This window comes from Vulpes lagopus, chromosome 3 (genome assembly GCF_018345385.1).
Source record: "Vulpes lagopus strain Blue_001 chromosome 3, ASM1834538v1, whole genome shotgun sequence".
NCBI classification, from domain to species: Eukaryota; Metazoa; Chordata; class Mammalia; order Carnivora; family Canidae; genus Vulpes; species Vulpes lagopus.
In genome coordinates this window covers 123,384,253-123,401,818 of record NC_054826.1, presented here as the reverse complement: position 1 = coordinate 123,401,818, position 17,566 = coordinate 123,384,253, and the positions used below count along the sequence as shown (strand labels likewise).

The window sequence follows — 17,566 nt, the reverse complement described above, 5'->3', positions numbered from 1 at the left end:
TTTTATCAGGTTTACAAATCAAATCAAATAGGTATATTGCAGAGCTCTGTGATATTATTTTCTGAGCTTATAGTACAATGTATTGAATTATGCCACTCCATGCTCTGCTCCTGCTATTCTCTTCAGATTGAGAGAGAGGGACTGTGGACCCTGTAAATTCACTTGGCGCCCAGCATTACTGGCTAAATCAAGACCACTATTCAGGCTGCAAGAAGAGACAGGGCAAGTGTTCGTTACACAAATCAATTTGGTCCAAAGTACATCGCAGTGGGTACTCAACCATCGCTCACATAATATTGTCAACTTAATCAAATAATGCCTCGAAGACACTCGCAAGCTTTTCTCTCTGAGAAATAACTTGATTGGTGGAGGAGGAAGAAGCAGCTGGCTATTCAAAGGGACACTTTTTATTTATCACCGTTAAGCACTTTGGGCATGGAGAAGAGGAAGCCCGTAGGAGACAAGGGATGCTGAATATTCACTAGGCTGTGCTGGGAGAAAATTGTGCTCATTAGTGTCCTGTCTTGAGTGTTGGGTTTCTACACACTCATGCAGAATTGGGATGCTAACGGCGGCGGGGCGGGGGGGGAGAAAAGAAGAAGAAGCTGGACCCAAACCTCTTTTTCTGGAATGACACAATCAATATTTGGTGAGCACACATCATGGGCCACAGTAAAAAATGACTCCATATAGTGTTTATCATTGGGGTGTTCGTGTTCTAGTCAGAGAAGTAGGTAATCTGATAACAAAAAAATATATATGGTTAATAAGGGCTCATGAGAGGGGAGCACAGGAGTCCAGGTGCTTAGAGGAAGCGTCTGAAGCAGCCTGGTTTGGTTTGATTTGGGGTTGTTGTTGGGGTATAGGGCCCTATTCACAGAGCTCGTCTCTCTGGTTCCCACCCAGACTGAGAGCACAGGCAGTTAGAACTCCCAGCGAATTTCACTTCTCTGTGCAAGAGCTTGGCAGGTGCCCTCTAGGGCTGGGCTGTCTTCAGACCTTGACCCTGAGAGGCCATTGAGGGCTGAAGTATGGCGTTCAGGATATGGAGTAAAATACCTTGGGTTCTTTTCCTGGCTCCACCATCTCCCGGCTGTGTGACTTTGGACAGGTGACTTAACCTCTCTGAGCTTAAGAGGGTGGGATCAGTGGGATCAGATGTGAGAAACCCCTAGCCCGATAGCAGGGTCAGAGTAAGACCTCAGCACGGTTTGATATTCAATATCCTATTCCAGATCCATTAGCCAATTCCACACAAGGCTCATAAGCAACCAGTGGACGATAGTGTTCAGCATCAACCATTTCAACTTGGGATTGGGGAGGGGCGAGTGGCCTCACACAGCAGTGGTCCTTATTCAGGGGTCCAGGGATGTCTGTGTATCCTTCAGGGAGTCTGTGAACTTTATATCCACAGGTTCCAGGGATTAGGGTATTATTAACATTTTGAAGGGACCATTTTTCTGCCGGCTAAAGGTATCTGTTCAGCCCATGGCTGGTACGACTGGGGAACGGAATGTTTAATTAAATTCAACTTTAATTAAAATTTAAACACTGACACTTGATTCAGTTATTAAAAGCCTTTTAGGTGTGTTTTGAAAATCTTGGCTATTCAACTGTCAATTTTTCGAAGTCTAAATATAGATAAGGTATTTCCAGTGAAAATGGAGTCTCCATGTTGAGATGATGAGCCATTAAGTACAAATTACATATAAGATCTCAAAGACTGGGGCACTTGGGTGGCTCAGTGGTTGAGCGTCTACCTTTGGCTCGGGGCATGATCCCAGGGTCCTGGGATTGAGTCCCATACCCAGCTCCCCACAGGGAGCCTGCTTCTCCCTCTGCCTGTGTCTCTGCCTCTCTCTCTGTGTCTCTCATGAATATGTAAGAAAAATCTTAAAAAAAAAAAAAAAGAACAGATTTCAAAGACTTAGGGGAAAAATAATTTAAAATTTCATTTACATTAATTACATATGAAGTACTAGTTTTAATAAATTGGATTAAAATAAATATATCCTAAAAATTAATTCCACATGTTTCTTTTTACTTTTCTGAAATGTGGCTTCTAAGAGCTTTGAGATATGTATGTGACCCCTGTTTCATTTTATTGAAAGGGACTGCCCTAAAGCGCATGATCACCGTCCTTGAACTGTATCTAGTACTTGGTTGTGAGTACATGTGTTTTTAATTTCCATCGTGTAAGAGAGGAAAAATAATTGTCCCTGTGTTCTTCTAGGTTCTTGGCTAAAACACCCCCTGATAAAAGAGAGATTAACAGGAGACGAAGAAATAGGAGCTTAATAAGAGGTATACCTCCTGTAGACGTGGGACCTACCCAGGAAAACCAGCTAACTCCCTGGAATGGTCCAAGCCACCAGCTTGAACACCATCTCCAGCTAAAGACAGAAGATGTTGACTAGCTGGGGGGCTAGTCATCCATGGGTTTATCTGGAAAAGCACAGTAATCAAGGGTGAGGTTGTTCTCCCCATTGAGGCCATTGTCTTGCTTTTGAAGAGTTTCTAGAGATTTAGTTACTTTCTTTTCCTGCGACCTCCAGGAGGGAGACACCCCTACAAATGGAGAATTTCCTTATAAATGTAAATTTCTCTTACAAAAGGGTAACTTCTAGTCTTTTCTGAGCTTCTCCTGTGTCTGCTGCTTCTCAAAAATAATCATCCCAAAAATAACCCTCATGCCAAAGAGGCATATTTCGGGGTGGCAAAATATAATTTGGTACTGTTCTCGTTTTATTTCTTGTGGTTGTCTCCCCCACTACAGGCGCTCAGCACTGTGCTTCCAATCCTCCAACTTCTCTCTGAATTCTGATTTCTGCTGACAGCTGCACCGCATTTTACTCATCCGTCCTTGTGATGGTCACCTGTGTCGCCTCCAGCAACCTGGGACCACAGACAACTCTTTATGGGATCTTTTATCCCTTCTTGCATCTGAGGAGACAGGCTCAGAAGGGTTTAAGGAGCTGGGCTAGTATGTGACAGGCCTGGAGTTTAGGTCAGAGATATCCAGGGACAATTATCTTTTGCCTGTGCTCCCATGAGTTACCTGGTCCTCCCTGAAGATGGCACACAGGTGAGCTCAGGAATTCCTCATGGGCTCAGAGAGGAGACGTGGGGCGGGGCCACACTCTCAAAGGCACATACAAAACTCTGCAGATTCTCTCCAACAGTCATCCCTGGATTGGTCGATATCAAAATCCAATTTCACTAGGATTAGCCTTGGGTTGCTCAGAGCTATTCATTGAATTAGGAACGATTATAGCAGAGGGAGCCCCGCGGTTCTTTATTAAGGTCTTTGCGGAAGCACTAAGTGATCTTCAGGAGATTAAAGTGCCAGTGGTGTTTTCTTAACATTTATAACCTGCGCCGATATCTGGGGAGTTTGTTTATTAGGAAAAATTCTGCGGCACACATCCTGCCTCCTAATAGGGCCTTCGAACTGGGCCAGAGCAGAAGCTGGCTTTGCCGTCCTAATGAGCTTATTTGGGAACCTCTGCCAAGTGCTGCCTGGAAACCCACCTCCTGAGGTCAATGGACTTCCCATCCGAGTGGGGTCCTGCAGCCTCGTCTGCATGATGAGGAGGCTGCATCTGAGAGCTGTCAGTGTCGGTGGGCTCCGAGAAACGGATGACAAAAGCAAATGGTTATTAACACTGTTCGTAATAGGAACAATAGGTATCCCCCGTGTATTCATGGGACTTACCTGCCACGACACTTTGCTTTGTTACCCCACTCAGAAGGGCCCAGCAGACAGGCATTTATCATTTCACCCGTATGCAAACAAAGAGCAGGAGCTGTGATGTTAGCCCTCCTGCAGCTCACTTGTAGCAAAGCCATCGATACTCACCGAGAACGTACTGTGCACTCTGGGGTATAGTTCTAGATGGTGCAGTTTTGCCCTCCCAGGGGGACATCTGAACCCCAGATTTGTCTTGGTTGTCTCGCTCACTGTCATATGGTTGGTGGAGGCCAGAAATGCTGCTGAACATCTTAGGGTGCTCAGGACGGCCAACACCAAAGAATTAAGCAGCCCCAGTGTCAGCATTTCTGCTGCTGACAAACTGCTGCGGGTGGCGCAGGGCATGGTAGGGACAGAACAGTGGATGGAAACTCCCGGGTCTCTGTTCTCACAGACTTCCACATTCTGGTGGACAAGACAGTTTCAACATGGTAGAAACTAACAGAAGCCTCTAATACAAAGGCAAGAAGGGGTACGTGCTATAAAAAGAGTGAACAATTAGGGAGACAGGAGACGCTGACGGTTGTGATAACAAGGGCCAGTGAGGACTTCTCTGGTGGGTGCTGTTGGGGCAGAGAGCTGGTGGGCAAGAGGGGGCAAGCCACATGGGCATCTGGGGAGAGAATTTTCCAGGCAAGCCCAAGGAGGAGAGGATTTTCCAGGCCAAGGAGGAAGAGGTGTGACACCTGAGGAGGGAGCGTGCTGTGTGCCTGAAAGGAGGAGGCAGGTGGCCAGTGAGTTAGGGAGGGGAACCTCAGGAAGCAAGGGGGTCTGGACCGAAGCATGCTGGATCTCACAGCCCAGGGTGAAGGTCTGGACTGGAGCGTTCTGAGAGGGAGAGTACCCTGGCCGTTCTACTTCTACCTCTCGCACCCTTTGTTCTCTCAATCTCTCGTCTCTGAGCGAGCAGACCAGGGGTCATTTGCTTGGTCTTTCTCTTCTACCTTCTGATCTCCCAAACATGGTTATGAGGCACCTTTCCGACTCAGCTGGGTCCCACTTTTGGAGCCAAAATGATACTTGAGAAGAATCAGACAAAAAAAAAAAAAAAAAAGAAAAAGAAGAAGAAGAAGAATCAGACACAGGTAAATCAAGAGTGGTTCTTCCAGCTGTTCATTCTGAGTAAGCCTTGATATGTACTGGTCTTCAGGGGTGTAACTACCAACCAGGTAGCCCCCATTTTTTGAGAATACACATTCTGGATGTGCAATTTCTTCAGCAGCTTTCTCAGCATTTTCTCATTATTTTATTTTTGTCCTTAGAAATTTCACTCTGTGTGTTTGCCATAAGTTTCATCGACCTTCTCAGGGATGCTGTGACTGCTTATCCACCAGTGTGAGGTGCAGTGTTAGCTTCAGGGAACTCACAGACCTGTCCTTATTTTGAGAGTGTTGGCTGCCTTTCAGGAGGCTGGTGGAGGGCCTCTCAGCCCAGCGAAGGGTGTCGTTACATCCAGAGGTAGGTACACCAAAGCACCCTGAGAGCCCGGACTGGGGTGAAGGGAAGACTCAGCATCTCCTCGATGTAGGTAACTCATTAGAGTTCCCAGTGTGACCGATGGGACCCTAGGACAGCTCAGAGAGGGACATTCTCTCTCCTCCTAGACCTGGTGTGAGGCCAACCTTTGGAGAACCTCATGCCACTTCAGTGGTAGAAAATGAATCCACCGCCTTGGTAACAGCTACTCATTCTATGTGCACTTCAGGTTTGTCCACTTATTTAGAAGAAGATTACGATGGTGGATTGAATGTGGCCTTCAAAACATGTGTTCACATCCCATCCTTCATAAATCCATGAATATGACCTTATTTGGACAAAAGGTCCTTGCAGATGTAATTAAGGATCCCAAGATAAGATCTAGGGTGAGCTTTACAATTTTAGGGTGACCAATGCCCTTATAAGAAGAAAAAGGCAGAGGGAGATGTGAGTCCCAGATGCACAGAGGGAAGAAGGCCCTGTGAATTGGAAGACAGAGATTGGGGAAAGGCAGCTTCATGTGAAGAAGGCACCAGAAGGTGGAAGAGGCAAAGGTGGGCTGTCCCCTGGAGTCTACGGAAGGGGTGTGGTCCTGCCAGCACCTTCACTGTAGATGTCTGGGCTCCACAATCATGAAGGAGTATATTTCCGTTGCTTTTGGCCACCATGTTTGTGGTAATTTCTTAGGAGGTTAATGTAGGGACCTAAAACCCAGGCTTATCCCAAATACGTTTTCCCTGATAGTTCCCAGCAAAAGGGAAGACAAAAGCTCTCACCCCAATATACCCAATAGGAGAGTCAGTGAGGACCATTCTGGAAGGCTTCACCCCTCCATGCCCCAGACTCTGTAGTGGGCCTCTGGATTCTGATGCTCTCTTCCCTCTCCTCTCCATTCACCCGCGATGTCAGAAACACTTTTGGTTTGTTTTCCATTTTACGTGTTATCTTTAAAAATTACTTTAAATACACAGGTATTCCGACATAACAATTTATGAGCATTTGTACACATGCCCGCACTACAAAATGATTAATTGAGCGTTGTATGTTTTTATCAAAGGAAACAACGTGAAGATTTCTCCAAAGTCCTGTTTGACTAAAGATGATTAATTTTAATTTTCACATGAGCGGCATAATGCTATTAATCATTTAATATGTTTAATCATAATCTCTGTAATTCCTAATTAGGTTTATTAAGCTGAAACATCCAGCAGTTATATACAAATCCAAATCTAAGTTTCTTTCTTGGGATGAGAAGGGGCTTGCTTTAATTTGCATTTGAACAGCAACTCCTAACTGGAGGGAAGAAATGGACTGCAAGCTAGGGTCTCAGCTGCTGAGTCTGCAAACTTAGAGTCTTAGGTCCGAGTACCAAGATCCCAGCCGCATGATTCAAGGACATCTCTGGGTCTTGGTTGTGTCACCACACCTCATGTCACCAGCAGAGAGAACGCAGCTCCTTGCTTTGTTTGGGCCTGGGTATTATAATATCATATGCGATTATCACTAGAAGATGCAAAGTAGGTGGACCATTCACTCCTTCACTCATCACTTTATTGATATACTCGTCATCCCTCCCCCTGCTCCATCGGTGACTCAGCCAACCATCTGACCTGCATGTATCATTTGTCAACTGTGGCTCAGCCCTGGTGTCAGGTGCTGGTCACATCACACCCTGTGAGGATCCATAAGTGGCCCCTCTTCATTTTTATCATGAAATATACACTCTTGCTCTGCACACAGGACCCTTTGTGATCCTACCCCTGCCACCCCCCACAGTGTGCTGTTCTGACTGTCCTTCCTGCACATGACCAGTGACACTAAGGTGAATGTGTACTTACTAAATCCAGACCCCAATTTCACCTCAACGTCTTTGCCTGTGCTTTGCCCTCGGCTGGCACAGCATGGGCGCCCTTCCTCTCTGCCATCAGATACCTCCCACTGAAAACGCAAGCTCCAGAACTGACAGGCCTCGGAGACCATCCAGCTGTGTGGTGTGCCTCTGCTTTAGGTTTACTGGGCCCTCTGTGAGTCACTCTGATCCCAGCCTCGCGACTGTCTTTCTCCTATTTCCCTCTCTTGCACTGAGCTGGGAACTGCGTGTGTTCAGAGGCTAACTTATGTGTCCAAATATAGCAGCTGCTCAGTAAAAACATGTTTAACAAGCAAATGAGAACCTTTCCTCTCTCTGTTTCCTGAGAGAGGCTTTTTCGTTCCTTGTTTTTGACATTTTGAGAAAAAGTCACCATCACTCGAAAAAATTCATTGCCTTCCATTTATTGAGTTCATGTGCCAAGAACTCTGCCAGGTTGGCCTATATTACCACGTTCGGTCTTCACAGAGCCTTAGAAGGTGTGCTGTATTGTTATTACTCATTTTCCAGGTTAGAAGACTGTCACCATCCTCCTTCTTTATTCCACTCCAACAACAAAGACAAAATGACCAAGCTCAGTGTTGTCATTGTCATGACGTAGCGCTTCAAACTTGCAGAGGTCATCCTTCTGATACCAAACCAGCTTGGAAGAGCAGGGTGCCAGCCACTGGGAGATCTTGACTTCAAAATGCCATTCAGGGCAGCCCCGGTGGTGCAGCGGTTTAGCGCCGCCTGCAGCCCAGGGCGTGATATGGAGACCCTGGATCAAGTCCCACGTCAGGCTCTCTGCATGGAGCCTGCTTCTCCCTCTGCCTGTGTCTCTGCCTCTCTCTCTCTCTCTCTCTCTCTCTCTCTCTCTGCAGCTCTATGAATAAATAAATAAAATCTTAAAAAAATATATTTAAAAAATGCCATTCAGGGGGTATTAGGAAGGAGAATGCAAATGAAGTCTGCCAAGAAATACAAGAATTGGCAAGAAAATCACTAATTATGCCCATGTCATTGTGGTATATACGATCTATAAATCACCTTTATATATAACATTTCTATTTATATGTATATATAAAAAATATAATTTATATATATGTATGTACATACATATATTTCACTTTATGAAGTTGTCTTCTCTGTGTCTTTATTATCTTACACCTGCTTGGTTGCTTTGATGGTTTTGTCCCAGTGATATGCTTCTGCATTGTTTAAAAGTAGGTGAGGCCGACCCCTTCCTCATAAATTACATGGGCTTCCACATAGGTTTTCCATTATAGTTCTGGAGAAGCAAGTAGCTCATGTGGATGGCATCACCTGCCACCCAGAGGCAATAGATGCTAATTGCAGAGAAAGTATCTAGAAGCATCTATAGAACCAAGAGTATGGGAATGGCTATAATGATACCAAATATTGCTATGACTTTTCTTCTAGTTTCTGCTTATGTTGTGCTGATATAATATCATGCTTTCCAAGACTTTTATTATGCCAAGAGTGGGAAGCAGAGTAATGAGTTACGCTAATAGCGTAGCCTTGTCGACACCAAGATAGTCCATAGAATATCCTGGAGGTGTCTAGATCCATGCTGTCTGACCTGGAAACCACTAGCTATGGGTGGCTACCAAGGACCTGAATTGTGGCTAGTGTGAAGGAAAAACTGGATTCTATATTTTTCTTAATGTTAATTCATTCAAATTTAAATAGCTATGCAAAGTCAACTGTAATGAACGGTATGGACGTGCATGACCAAGAAATCAGAAGATAAAACCTTAAAAAAAATTAAGGCAATCAGATGGCTACTTGGACTGCAGAACACCGAACAGCCTTCTCAAATGTTTTATTACATTTGCTAACGTTTTATCTGGACAGTCGCAACAATTATGTAGGCATATCTTAAGATTTTGATTAAGGGGATATACCCTCTCCTACCTTTAATGAGGAGGTTTCCTCTGATTGCCTGTTAAAACTCCCCGAACACCTCATGCCAACTACCCCTCCCCCTGCTTTATTTTTCTCCACGGTGCTCTCCTCCTACCAGTTCTGAATGTATTTATTAATAAGCTTAATGCCTCCCCTGCCCCCGTAAGAATCATGCTCCATGAGGGCAGGAAGTTTGTCTGCCTGGATGTTAAATAAATACTCGTTGAATGAATGAATGACCCAGCGGCTCCTTCCTTGTCCTTCTTCCTTTGTTCCAGCATTTTCCTACCATTCAGGGGAAGCAAAAGCACTGGAAAGAGCACACAGGTCCACTCAGAGCCTCTTTACTCTTGTCCTTTTAGCAGACAGACGACGCGGCACCAACGGATGGCCAGCCCCAGACACAACCTTCTGAAAACACAGAAAACAAGTCCCAGCCCAAGCGGCTGCACGTCTCCAACATCCCCTTCAGGTTCCGGGATCCGGACCTCCGACAAATGTTTGGCGTAAGTAGTGCGTTTCTCCTCTGCTGTGCCCACTCTGGGGCCCCTGGAGCCCTTTCCTCCTCATGTAAGTCTTTGGTATTTATAACATGAAGATGAGATGTTTGCATGGGGGAAAAGAAAAGCATTTAAATCCTAGTCTGTAGGTATAGTGGGGCCAGAGTCTCTTTATGATTTTAGTGTAAGCATCTTTGTATATGTTCACCATGTTCCCATTTGCCAAATGGTCTTCTAATTAGTAACTGGAAGGTCAAATGGGAAATGAGCTGCCAGGAGAAATAGCATTGAAAGGAGCCCATTGACGATACTAAATCGAGTAGCTCAGGGCCCCATGTCATGACTGAAATAAACATTCTGTGTCCTTTGAGCTCTTCTCTCTTTTGTACGTGCCACGGTTATCATGCCATATTCCTACAGACCTCACTCTTTCCCAGGCACTGGGCATTTAAGATTTCAGAGGCAGCTTTAGAGATTAATGAGTTCTGCATTAAGCTTCATTGAAAAGCAAAACAAAGAAAGCCAGAGATTTCTAAGTCTGACTTGCCTCCTGCAGTATACATTCTCCTGGAACCGATGATGAGGATTCAGAGGTCCTGTGCCTCTGAATCGTTCTAGAAGCATCTCTAGATGCTGTGATGTTCTGTGCCACGGATGACAGCCTTGCCCAGGTACCATGATTGAAACACAGAGCAGGGCAGAAACCACCATCAACCAAGAGAAAATAGATGATAGGGTTGCTTCCTCATGGGACATGATGACTCGGATTCTTTTTCTGGACGAAATCTTGCCCTGTCCACCTTGAGAAGGAATGAGTTAGCCACGTCTTTGGGCTCAGTTCCGTCAAAGGACAAAACTCTGACAGGGCTTAGATAATCTAGCCTTAGCTTTTTAGGGTTTGGGGCTTGGTTTGGTTTGGTTTGGGTTGGGTTTGGTTTTTGGTTTTTCAAATGTAGTCAGCCTATTTGTCTGTGACATCTATCCTAGCGTTGATGAGAGGTATCTGTGGATTCTCTGAACAGAACTACATCTTTAGCATTTGACTTAGAGTAAAGGTTGGCTACCTGGAGATTCTTCTAAGAGTTTGTGGACGGATGCAAATGTTACACAAGGAATAAGAAGAGGCAAAACTTTACTGCCTAATCCCGGCCAAAACAGACATCATTCCCCCAATGAGAAGGGGAGCTCTGGTTCATCACTCTGCGATTGTGGGGTTAGCTTGCTTGCACCTTTTATTTTTTAACATGCGTGATGTTTATCAAGTCCGCATCTGACACAAAGGCAGAGCTAGCGTCCTAATATTCAGATACCCAGACTTGAATCCTGACATTTCAGAGGAAAAGGTCAGCTTCTGCACTTTTATCTCTCTCGTTTGGTAATAACCTTGAGTTGAGCCCTCTAACTCTTGCAGAGTAGAGATACCCTCGGGCACTCTCAGGTCAAAGATGACTTTGAAAAGTGCAGAGCATTCAAAGTGAAAGTGGAGGTTAAGTGTGTATAAAGCAGTGAGACCAGGTTTGAATGATGGGCAGCCAGAGGAATTAGATTCCTTTTGCCACGTCAGGTTAGAAAGCCTTGCTCTGCGGTCCATCTTTACTCGTCAGGTGTCACTGGGATGTTGGCTTTGAATTTGGCCCTCTTAATGACCATCCTGGTGTTCTTTCTTGGTGTCACTCACTGCAGCCCACCCTGAGGGCGCTCTTCCCTCCCTGGTCTTCTCGGTTATCTTGAAAGTCCCCAGAGGGCTACACGGCTGAGTCAGAGGGGTATTGGCAATATCCACAGCTGGAACTCCCCAAGACAGCACCCTTTCTTGCACGGATATCTGAGGCTCTCTGTTCTTACGGGGCGAGGGAGGGGGTGCAGAGCAAAGTGTTTTCAAAGATCGAATGTACTACCAGTTTTCAAGCCATGATCAAAATTGACTGGTTTCAGAGCCAGTTTCTGTAAAAATCATAATTTTCAAGCAGCTGACAAGACATCGACTTGACAAGATGATAGATAAGCTTAGTATCCATTAAGAAAATGCAGCATACATTGAGTAATATTGAAATTAATTTCATTCATCACAAACAGCATCTGGGTTCATTTTAAAGGTACAGAAGAATTTTTTTTTATGAGTTTCAGCTATAAAAATTTTCAGGCACTTACAGGTTCCTGGATTCCTTGTAATAATGCTGAGGCCTCCTTAGTCTACAAGCACTATTCTGACAAAATGGAATTGAAATACTAAAAATCTCTTCTTCCCAGCCGAGCACTGGGAAGGCAATCCCATTCTGGTTATGTGATACATTTAGTGGCATGAATCATGTTGAACAGCATCTGTAAACATTCTGATTGGCTTCCCACACAGTTGAGAGAATTAAGTGTGGTTTCTTCTTTTAGGTCACAGTCACTGTTAGAAGTGACATTTTGATTCCAGGCAGGTCTTTTCCAAATCATCTGGACATGAGATTGCTCCTCTCCTTCTGTTGCTCTATTTTGCGTTGGCCCCTTCACTTTGGCAGGGGCTAGAATGGGGGGTGATTACAGAGAAAAATCCTGAAAGAGATTTCTGTGCTTTTCTTCTTTGTCTCCTTTTGTTCAGTGCAGCCATGGAGATCTGAAACCAAAACCAAAACAAGACAAAAAGGGAAGCTCCTTTCCCAAACTGCCTAAAACCTTGCTGTGCTCGTAACCACTTTTGTAACCATTAATAATTCAGCTGTGAAGTTTCCAATTTCTGCAGGCCTAATGGTCAGTGTAGGTACTTCACATTTTGTTTTTAATTTGTGGCTTCAGGGCCTATTTATTGCAATTCTGGCGACCTTTCTTCCATTATGTTTTTCAGTACTTGATATTCTTCATTTCTTCCTCCTTTGGAAGCATTTGTTCTAGTGGTTGGCATTAAATCTTCTAACTATTCAGAGATTTCCTTCCTTCTTTCCTTCCTTCCTTCCTTCCTTCCTTCCTTCCTTCCTTCCTTCCTTCTTTCCAAGATGGAATATTTCTTTTTTTTTTCTTATTTTTATAAATTTATTTTTTATTGGTGTTCAAAGATGGAACATTTCTTGGTCAAGGAGTTTTGTGGCCCTGGTGGAGTCAGAGTCTTTTCACGCCACCAGTTGGGGCATGAGAGAACAGATCAGGGGCGTTGGTTCTGGATGTTTCACTGGAAGAAATGTTGGTTCTGGCCTGGCTACTTCATTCTTGAGCTCTGTCCTCATCTCAGGGAGCATTCATGAGGGTGTGCATCTTTTCTGTTTGAATTGTTGACGATCTCATGAAAGGAATGTGTGGACTTCCACCAAATTGATTATGATGGCTTGCTTTTGGACAGAATGGTTCTTTAACCTAACATTTAAAATTTACACACACCTGGGTTTGGGGTGAGAGAGGTGGTTATGATATTTCCAGACCACTGACATGACACATTGCATCATAGAACTGTTTTCAGAAGCCAGCTACTCAGTGAGTGTAAGATTCAGATTTGCGCAGTACCCCTGTTGACATCAAAGCCTTGCTTTTGTTATCAAAATACAGACCCTCTGGGTGTGAATGTGATCGACTGAAGTCACTCATTCTTGTCACCCAAAAACAGGTCACGTGACTTTCAGAACATGCAAAAGAAGTTTTCACAGTCACCTTTTTAGTAATAACATAGAGATAGTTGCACCTTTGGCATTAATGCCAAATTCCATGCACCATGCTGTTATAACTAGTGAAGTCTTTTTTTTTTTTTTTTTTGGACCTGGCATGGTGCCTTCCATTTCTGCATTCCAAACATGAAGCCAATCCTAGGAAAACTGAGATGATGCCTTTTTCTTTGCCTGCGTGTGCTCTTTGAACTAACCTTTACTTTCATGTTTTATGCTGTATCCACTGAGCATCTTCCATAGTTTTTCAGAGAAATATTATTTGATCTGAGAATGTCTCAAAATGCCTGATACGTACTTGCCCCAGTGCGTCCCTTTAAGCTTCCGGATTTTATTCTTGATACAGCTATTGAGACACCTTGCGTGGATCCTGAGACGTTGTTGAACGCGGCTGCAAATGGGTGTTGAGCAAACTAATGCGAGTTAAGTCTGCGAGTCATGTCTATTTAAACTGAACATGTGCCAGCTGTGTTTACATCATTAGTACCAAACTTCCCAATTAAACTGTTGATACTATAAATATAGTACGCAACTGTCTCAGGAATGGGGCTCATATCAGCGTTCTTCTCACTGCTCGTTTCACTGGCTCTGAGAATCATCCACCCAATGGCAACTGCCAGAGAGGCAAACATTTGAGACCATTTCAGGGCATATGGTGTCATTGTTTCATTTAGGGAATGACACATGCTGGGATTACTTCTTGATTGGTTGGTTCTGTCTCAACCCGATCTTATTTTAAAGGGAATGTTTTCATGTTGACTGCTTAGAGAATGTTCCACGATGACATTTGCCTCGTGGTTTTGGAAGGAGTCCTTTACAAGCTTCCCTGTTCATAAATATGTGTGCTTTCACGCTCGTAGGCCTGAAATAAATATGATAGCATCTGTGTGGACTGAATAGTCCGGGGAGGTCGTATGGAAATCACTGGTTCTGGGGAGATCACAAGCTGGAAGAGTGTTTACTACTAAATTCAGTTCACCTTTGAACGGCAAATCCCGCATTTCCCAAAACTGAAAGTTTTCTTCTTCTATTTTTAACAACGTTCTCTGCCCAAATCTAGGGCACTGAAAATGCTCTGTAGAATATTCTCCTAACCCAAAGGAAATTAGAGTGTCCACAAATTGTAGGCTGAGGTAGCTACCAGTTTCCTGGTATTTCCATTGTACCTTCTGGCAGTGTAGCCCTTCCTTCCCTCTCCTGTCCCAGCTGAGCATCTTCGTTTCTTCCAATCCTTCTACTTCTCTGGGAAGAAGAGAAGCACGTCCATCCACTCCACAAGACAAATTCCATCCGCAGTCCCCTGACTGCATCTGTATCCTGAGGAATGGGCACGTTTCCATGACATAGCTTTGGGTTTCCTTTTTCTCCACCATCAGAACTACTTTTGTTTCAAGGTTTTGAGCTATTTCTCTTCAACCAAAGTGTGCATATTTCTTTTTCTGTCTTTCCAAGGAAAGTAGATTCATTTGTATGTTCCAGAGGATAGCCTCTGTATGTTTCAAATCTTTTTTTTTTTTTTTCTCAAATCCTAGTAGGACCCTTTTGACACTTACTCGCAGCTCCCTACCCCATGGCCGTATCGTGTGACTGAAGCACAATGGGCAGGGGGGCTGCCTCTGATTCTCTGTGTTCTAATCATTTGTTCCTTTTCTGTCCCCTCCCAACCACTCTGTCCCCTGCTACATGGAGGCTGCTTAATGCTTTCCACCCAGGGAAGAGAGACGGAACACAGAATCTCCTCGGGCAATAAAGGATATAATAAAAATCCAGGCTGCAAAAGCAAATGGAATAATACAAAAGCTCAAAATAAAGGAAAAGAAGGATGGGCATATTCCTTCATATGGTTCTTTTTACTTTTTAATCACTAAAATGAGCACCTGCCCTCATTCTGCATCAGGGTAAAATTCCCATCATAGTTTCCCTTGGCCATGTCACATGCCTTTATGACACTCTCTCCCACCTGCATGCTCAAGAAATACCCACAGTATTTCATGCAATCTAAGAAAAAGAGAAGGGACTCCAGTGTCAGAGGAAAGGGATCTTGGACTATCAGATGCTTCTGGTTTCAGGGTCTGTATTCCCTTCTTTTTAGGGTGTGAATCACAAATTGCTTGATGTGCATTTCTCACTAGGACTATGAGATTTAGCAAATTTAAAAAAAATGCAAGATAACAATAGCTGAATTTGAATGTTAGATAACATATTTTATTAAGTCTAAGTATGTCTTAAATATTGAGAGGACATAATTATCCTGAAAAATTTGAAATTTAAATTTAACCAGGCATCTGTAATTCAGTTGGCTGTCCCATTTGTAATTTGAAACCACGTTTCCAGGCTTAGCCATGTGGAGTTGCTTTCACTTGTTATAGAGCCTATCCCTCCTAATTGTTAAAATCTATTTATTTGTTTAACAAAATGGAGAACCATCTTGAGAGAAGTACGTTTCAGCCCCAGGGCTAATCACAACTATGCTGGTGTCTTGATTATGATGGATGTCCATGTGGTGGATCTTGCTTTTATCTGTTTGTTCTTGTCTTATGTGGCCTGGCTATTACCCTAGCTTATATGGGGCCAAGGGCCACAATCCTCATCATCAGATTCTACTTGGACATTTTACTATCAAAATCTTACCTCCTCAAGGATCTTTCTCCTGGAGGCTAGTGGAATAGCCTAGGAGGGTCAGGTTACACACAAGCCACTTTTAATCTTTGCTGCTCAGTGCCTGGGAAAGCAACTGTGGACACATAAAGCAAGGAAACTAGAACTAACCACTTGATTACACATTTTGCACCAGGCCCATACTAGGACATCTCACCTGGCAGGGTATCCAATAAAATGGAAATTGTTTGTGTGGTTGTGCTTTCTCCTGGTTCAAGCACATCTCTAAGGATACAACAACATAAAATGTCTATCCTTGATATTAAAAGAGGAAGAAAAAAAAACCAAACTCTGACTTGGGGTGCAATTACCAATGTGCATAATATGATTTACTCCATTTCTCTTGCTTATAAGACATTTCTATTTCTTTGCAGCAATTTGGTAAAATCTTAGATGTTGAAATTATTTTTAATGAGAGAGGCTCAAAGGTAAGCAATTTAATTTACTTTAGGATTGTTTAGCTTATTTTTAAACGTTTGCTATGGATAATGGGAAACAACTGCACTGTTTTAATTAGCACATTGTGAAAATACACTTCAGTGGGAATTCCTTTAGAGACCTACTCCAGTTTCAAAAATGGTGGGAAATACATTGGGTTCAGTTTAAATGTATAAGGGGGTAATTTAAAATTGCTGTTTTATACCTATCTATCTATTTATCTATCTATCTATATATATATTTATCAAGTTTCCAGAGGAAAATTGCCCATGCTTAAAAAATAATATTGTTGCTACATTTTTGTTTTTCAGTGATAATTATGTTCTTTATATTAAAAAGTGAGTTGATAGTCTCATGCGCAGGTAAATATGTGATTATTCTGTATTAATAAAGTGCAGTTATTTTCCTGGGTTGTAGGGGAGAGAACTTCATATACACCAACCTTTTGAATATAATTTTATTCATTAGTATGTTTACCACTCCACATTTTGCAATTTGCCATTGCTTTGAATTTGTTTTTTGGTGTTTAGTTTTTTGGTTTTTTGGGTTTTTTTTCCCCTAGAAGACCAATATTTAAATCGATTTTCCCAGAGCTAAAAGTGTTAGTAAAAATCAGGGGCAATATGGAAAGGCTCCGCACATTCGACATGGAAATACGTTGAGGGAAAAAAGGCCCACCTCTCTCAAAGCATCCCCTTTAACAGTGCTCATCAAAATGCAGTCCCTGGAGCAGAAACACCTAGGAACTTACCAGAAATGCAAATTCTCGAGGTCCAGCCCAGACCTCCTAAATCAGATGCTCAGAATGGGAGCCCAAGCCATCTGTGTTTTAACAAAACTTCCAGGCCCGTCGTTAAAGTTATCCACACTGAGTTTTCCTGTTTTAGGGAAATGCCCATGCTTCATCTGAATGCAAAATGCCCCTTTGCCCACCGGGGTTTTGTGGTTGCTAAAGTGTCCTCATCCCACTGCACGCACAGAAAACGCTAGAACTCTGTTGGAATCTCCCTTGAGGAAAGCAGTGCGCTCGGCTTAGCCGCAGATGCTGAGCCGTGCCAGTCCTGCCGAAGAACTCAGAGATTGACCTCAGCAGCCAGAAAGTGACCACTTTCAATGCCTCTGCCTGGTTTCTAGAGCGCCGGTCCCCAGGCTGTCAGGAATTCTAAGCTCCCTTCTTGCATCCTCAGACTGCACAAGTGGATATTGGGACAAATTGCTTATCAGATACAGAGAGATGCTGGATTTAGCCCCGTAACTATCCTCACGCAAGCAGTTTGGGACAAGTCAACATCTAGGAGGGTTACAAGAAGAAATGGTTTTCTCGAAGGGG

General features: G+C 43.6%; 1 protein-coding gene across 8 annotated transcripts in view; it reads left to right on the top strand.

Annotated features, from left to right (window-relative positions):
• Positions 1-17,566, top strand: part of RBFOX1 (RNA binding fox-1 homolog 1) — a 1,434,482-nt gene that overhangs the window by 1,298,909 nt on the left and 118,007 nt on the right. For all 8 annotated transcript variants that reach the window (XM_041748018.1, XM_041748022.1, XM_041748015.1 and 5 more), the window contains 2 exons: positions 9,368-9,511; positions 16,173-16,226. In XM_041748018.1, coding sequence (XP_041603952.1) covers positions 9,368-9,511; positions 16,173-16,226 — 198 coding nt within the window. The remainder of the gene's footprint in view (positions 1-9,367; positions 9,512-16,172; positions 16,227-17,566) is intronic.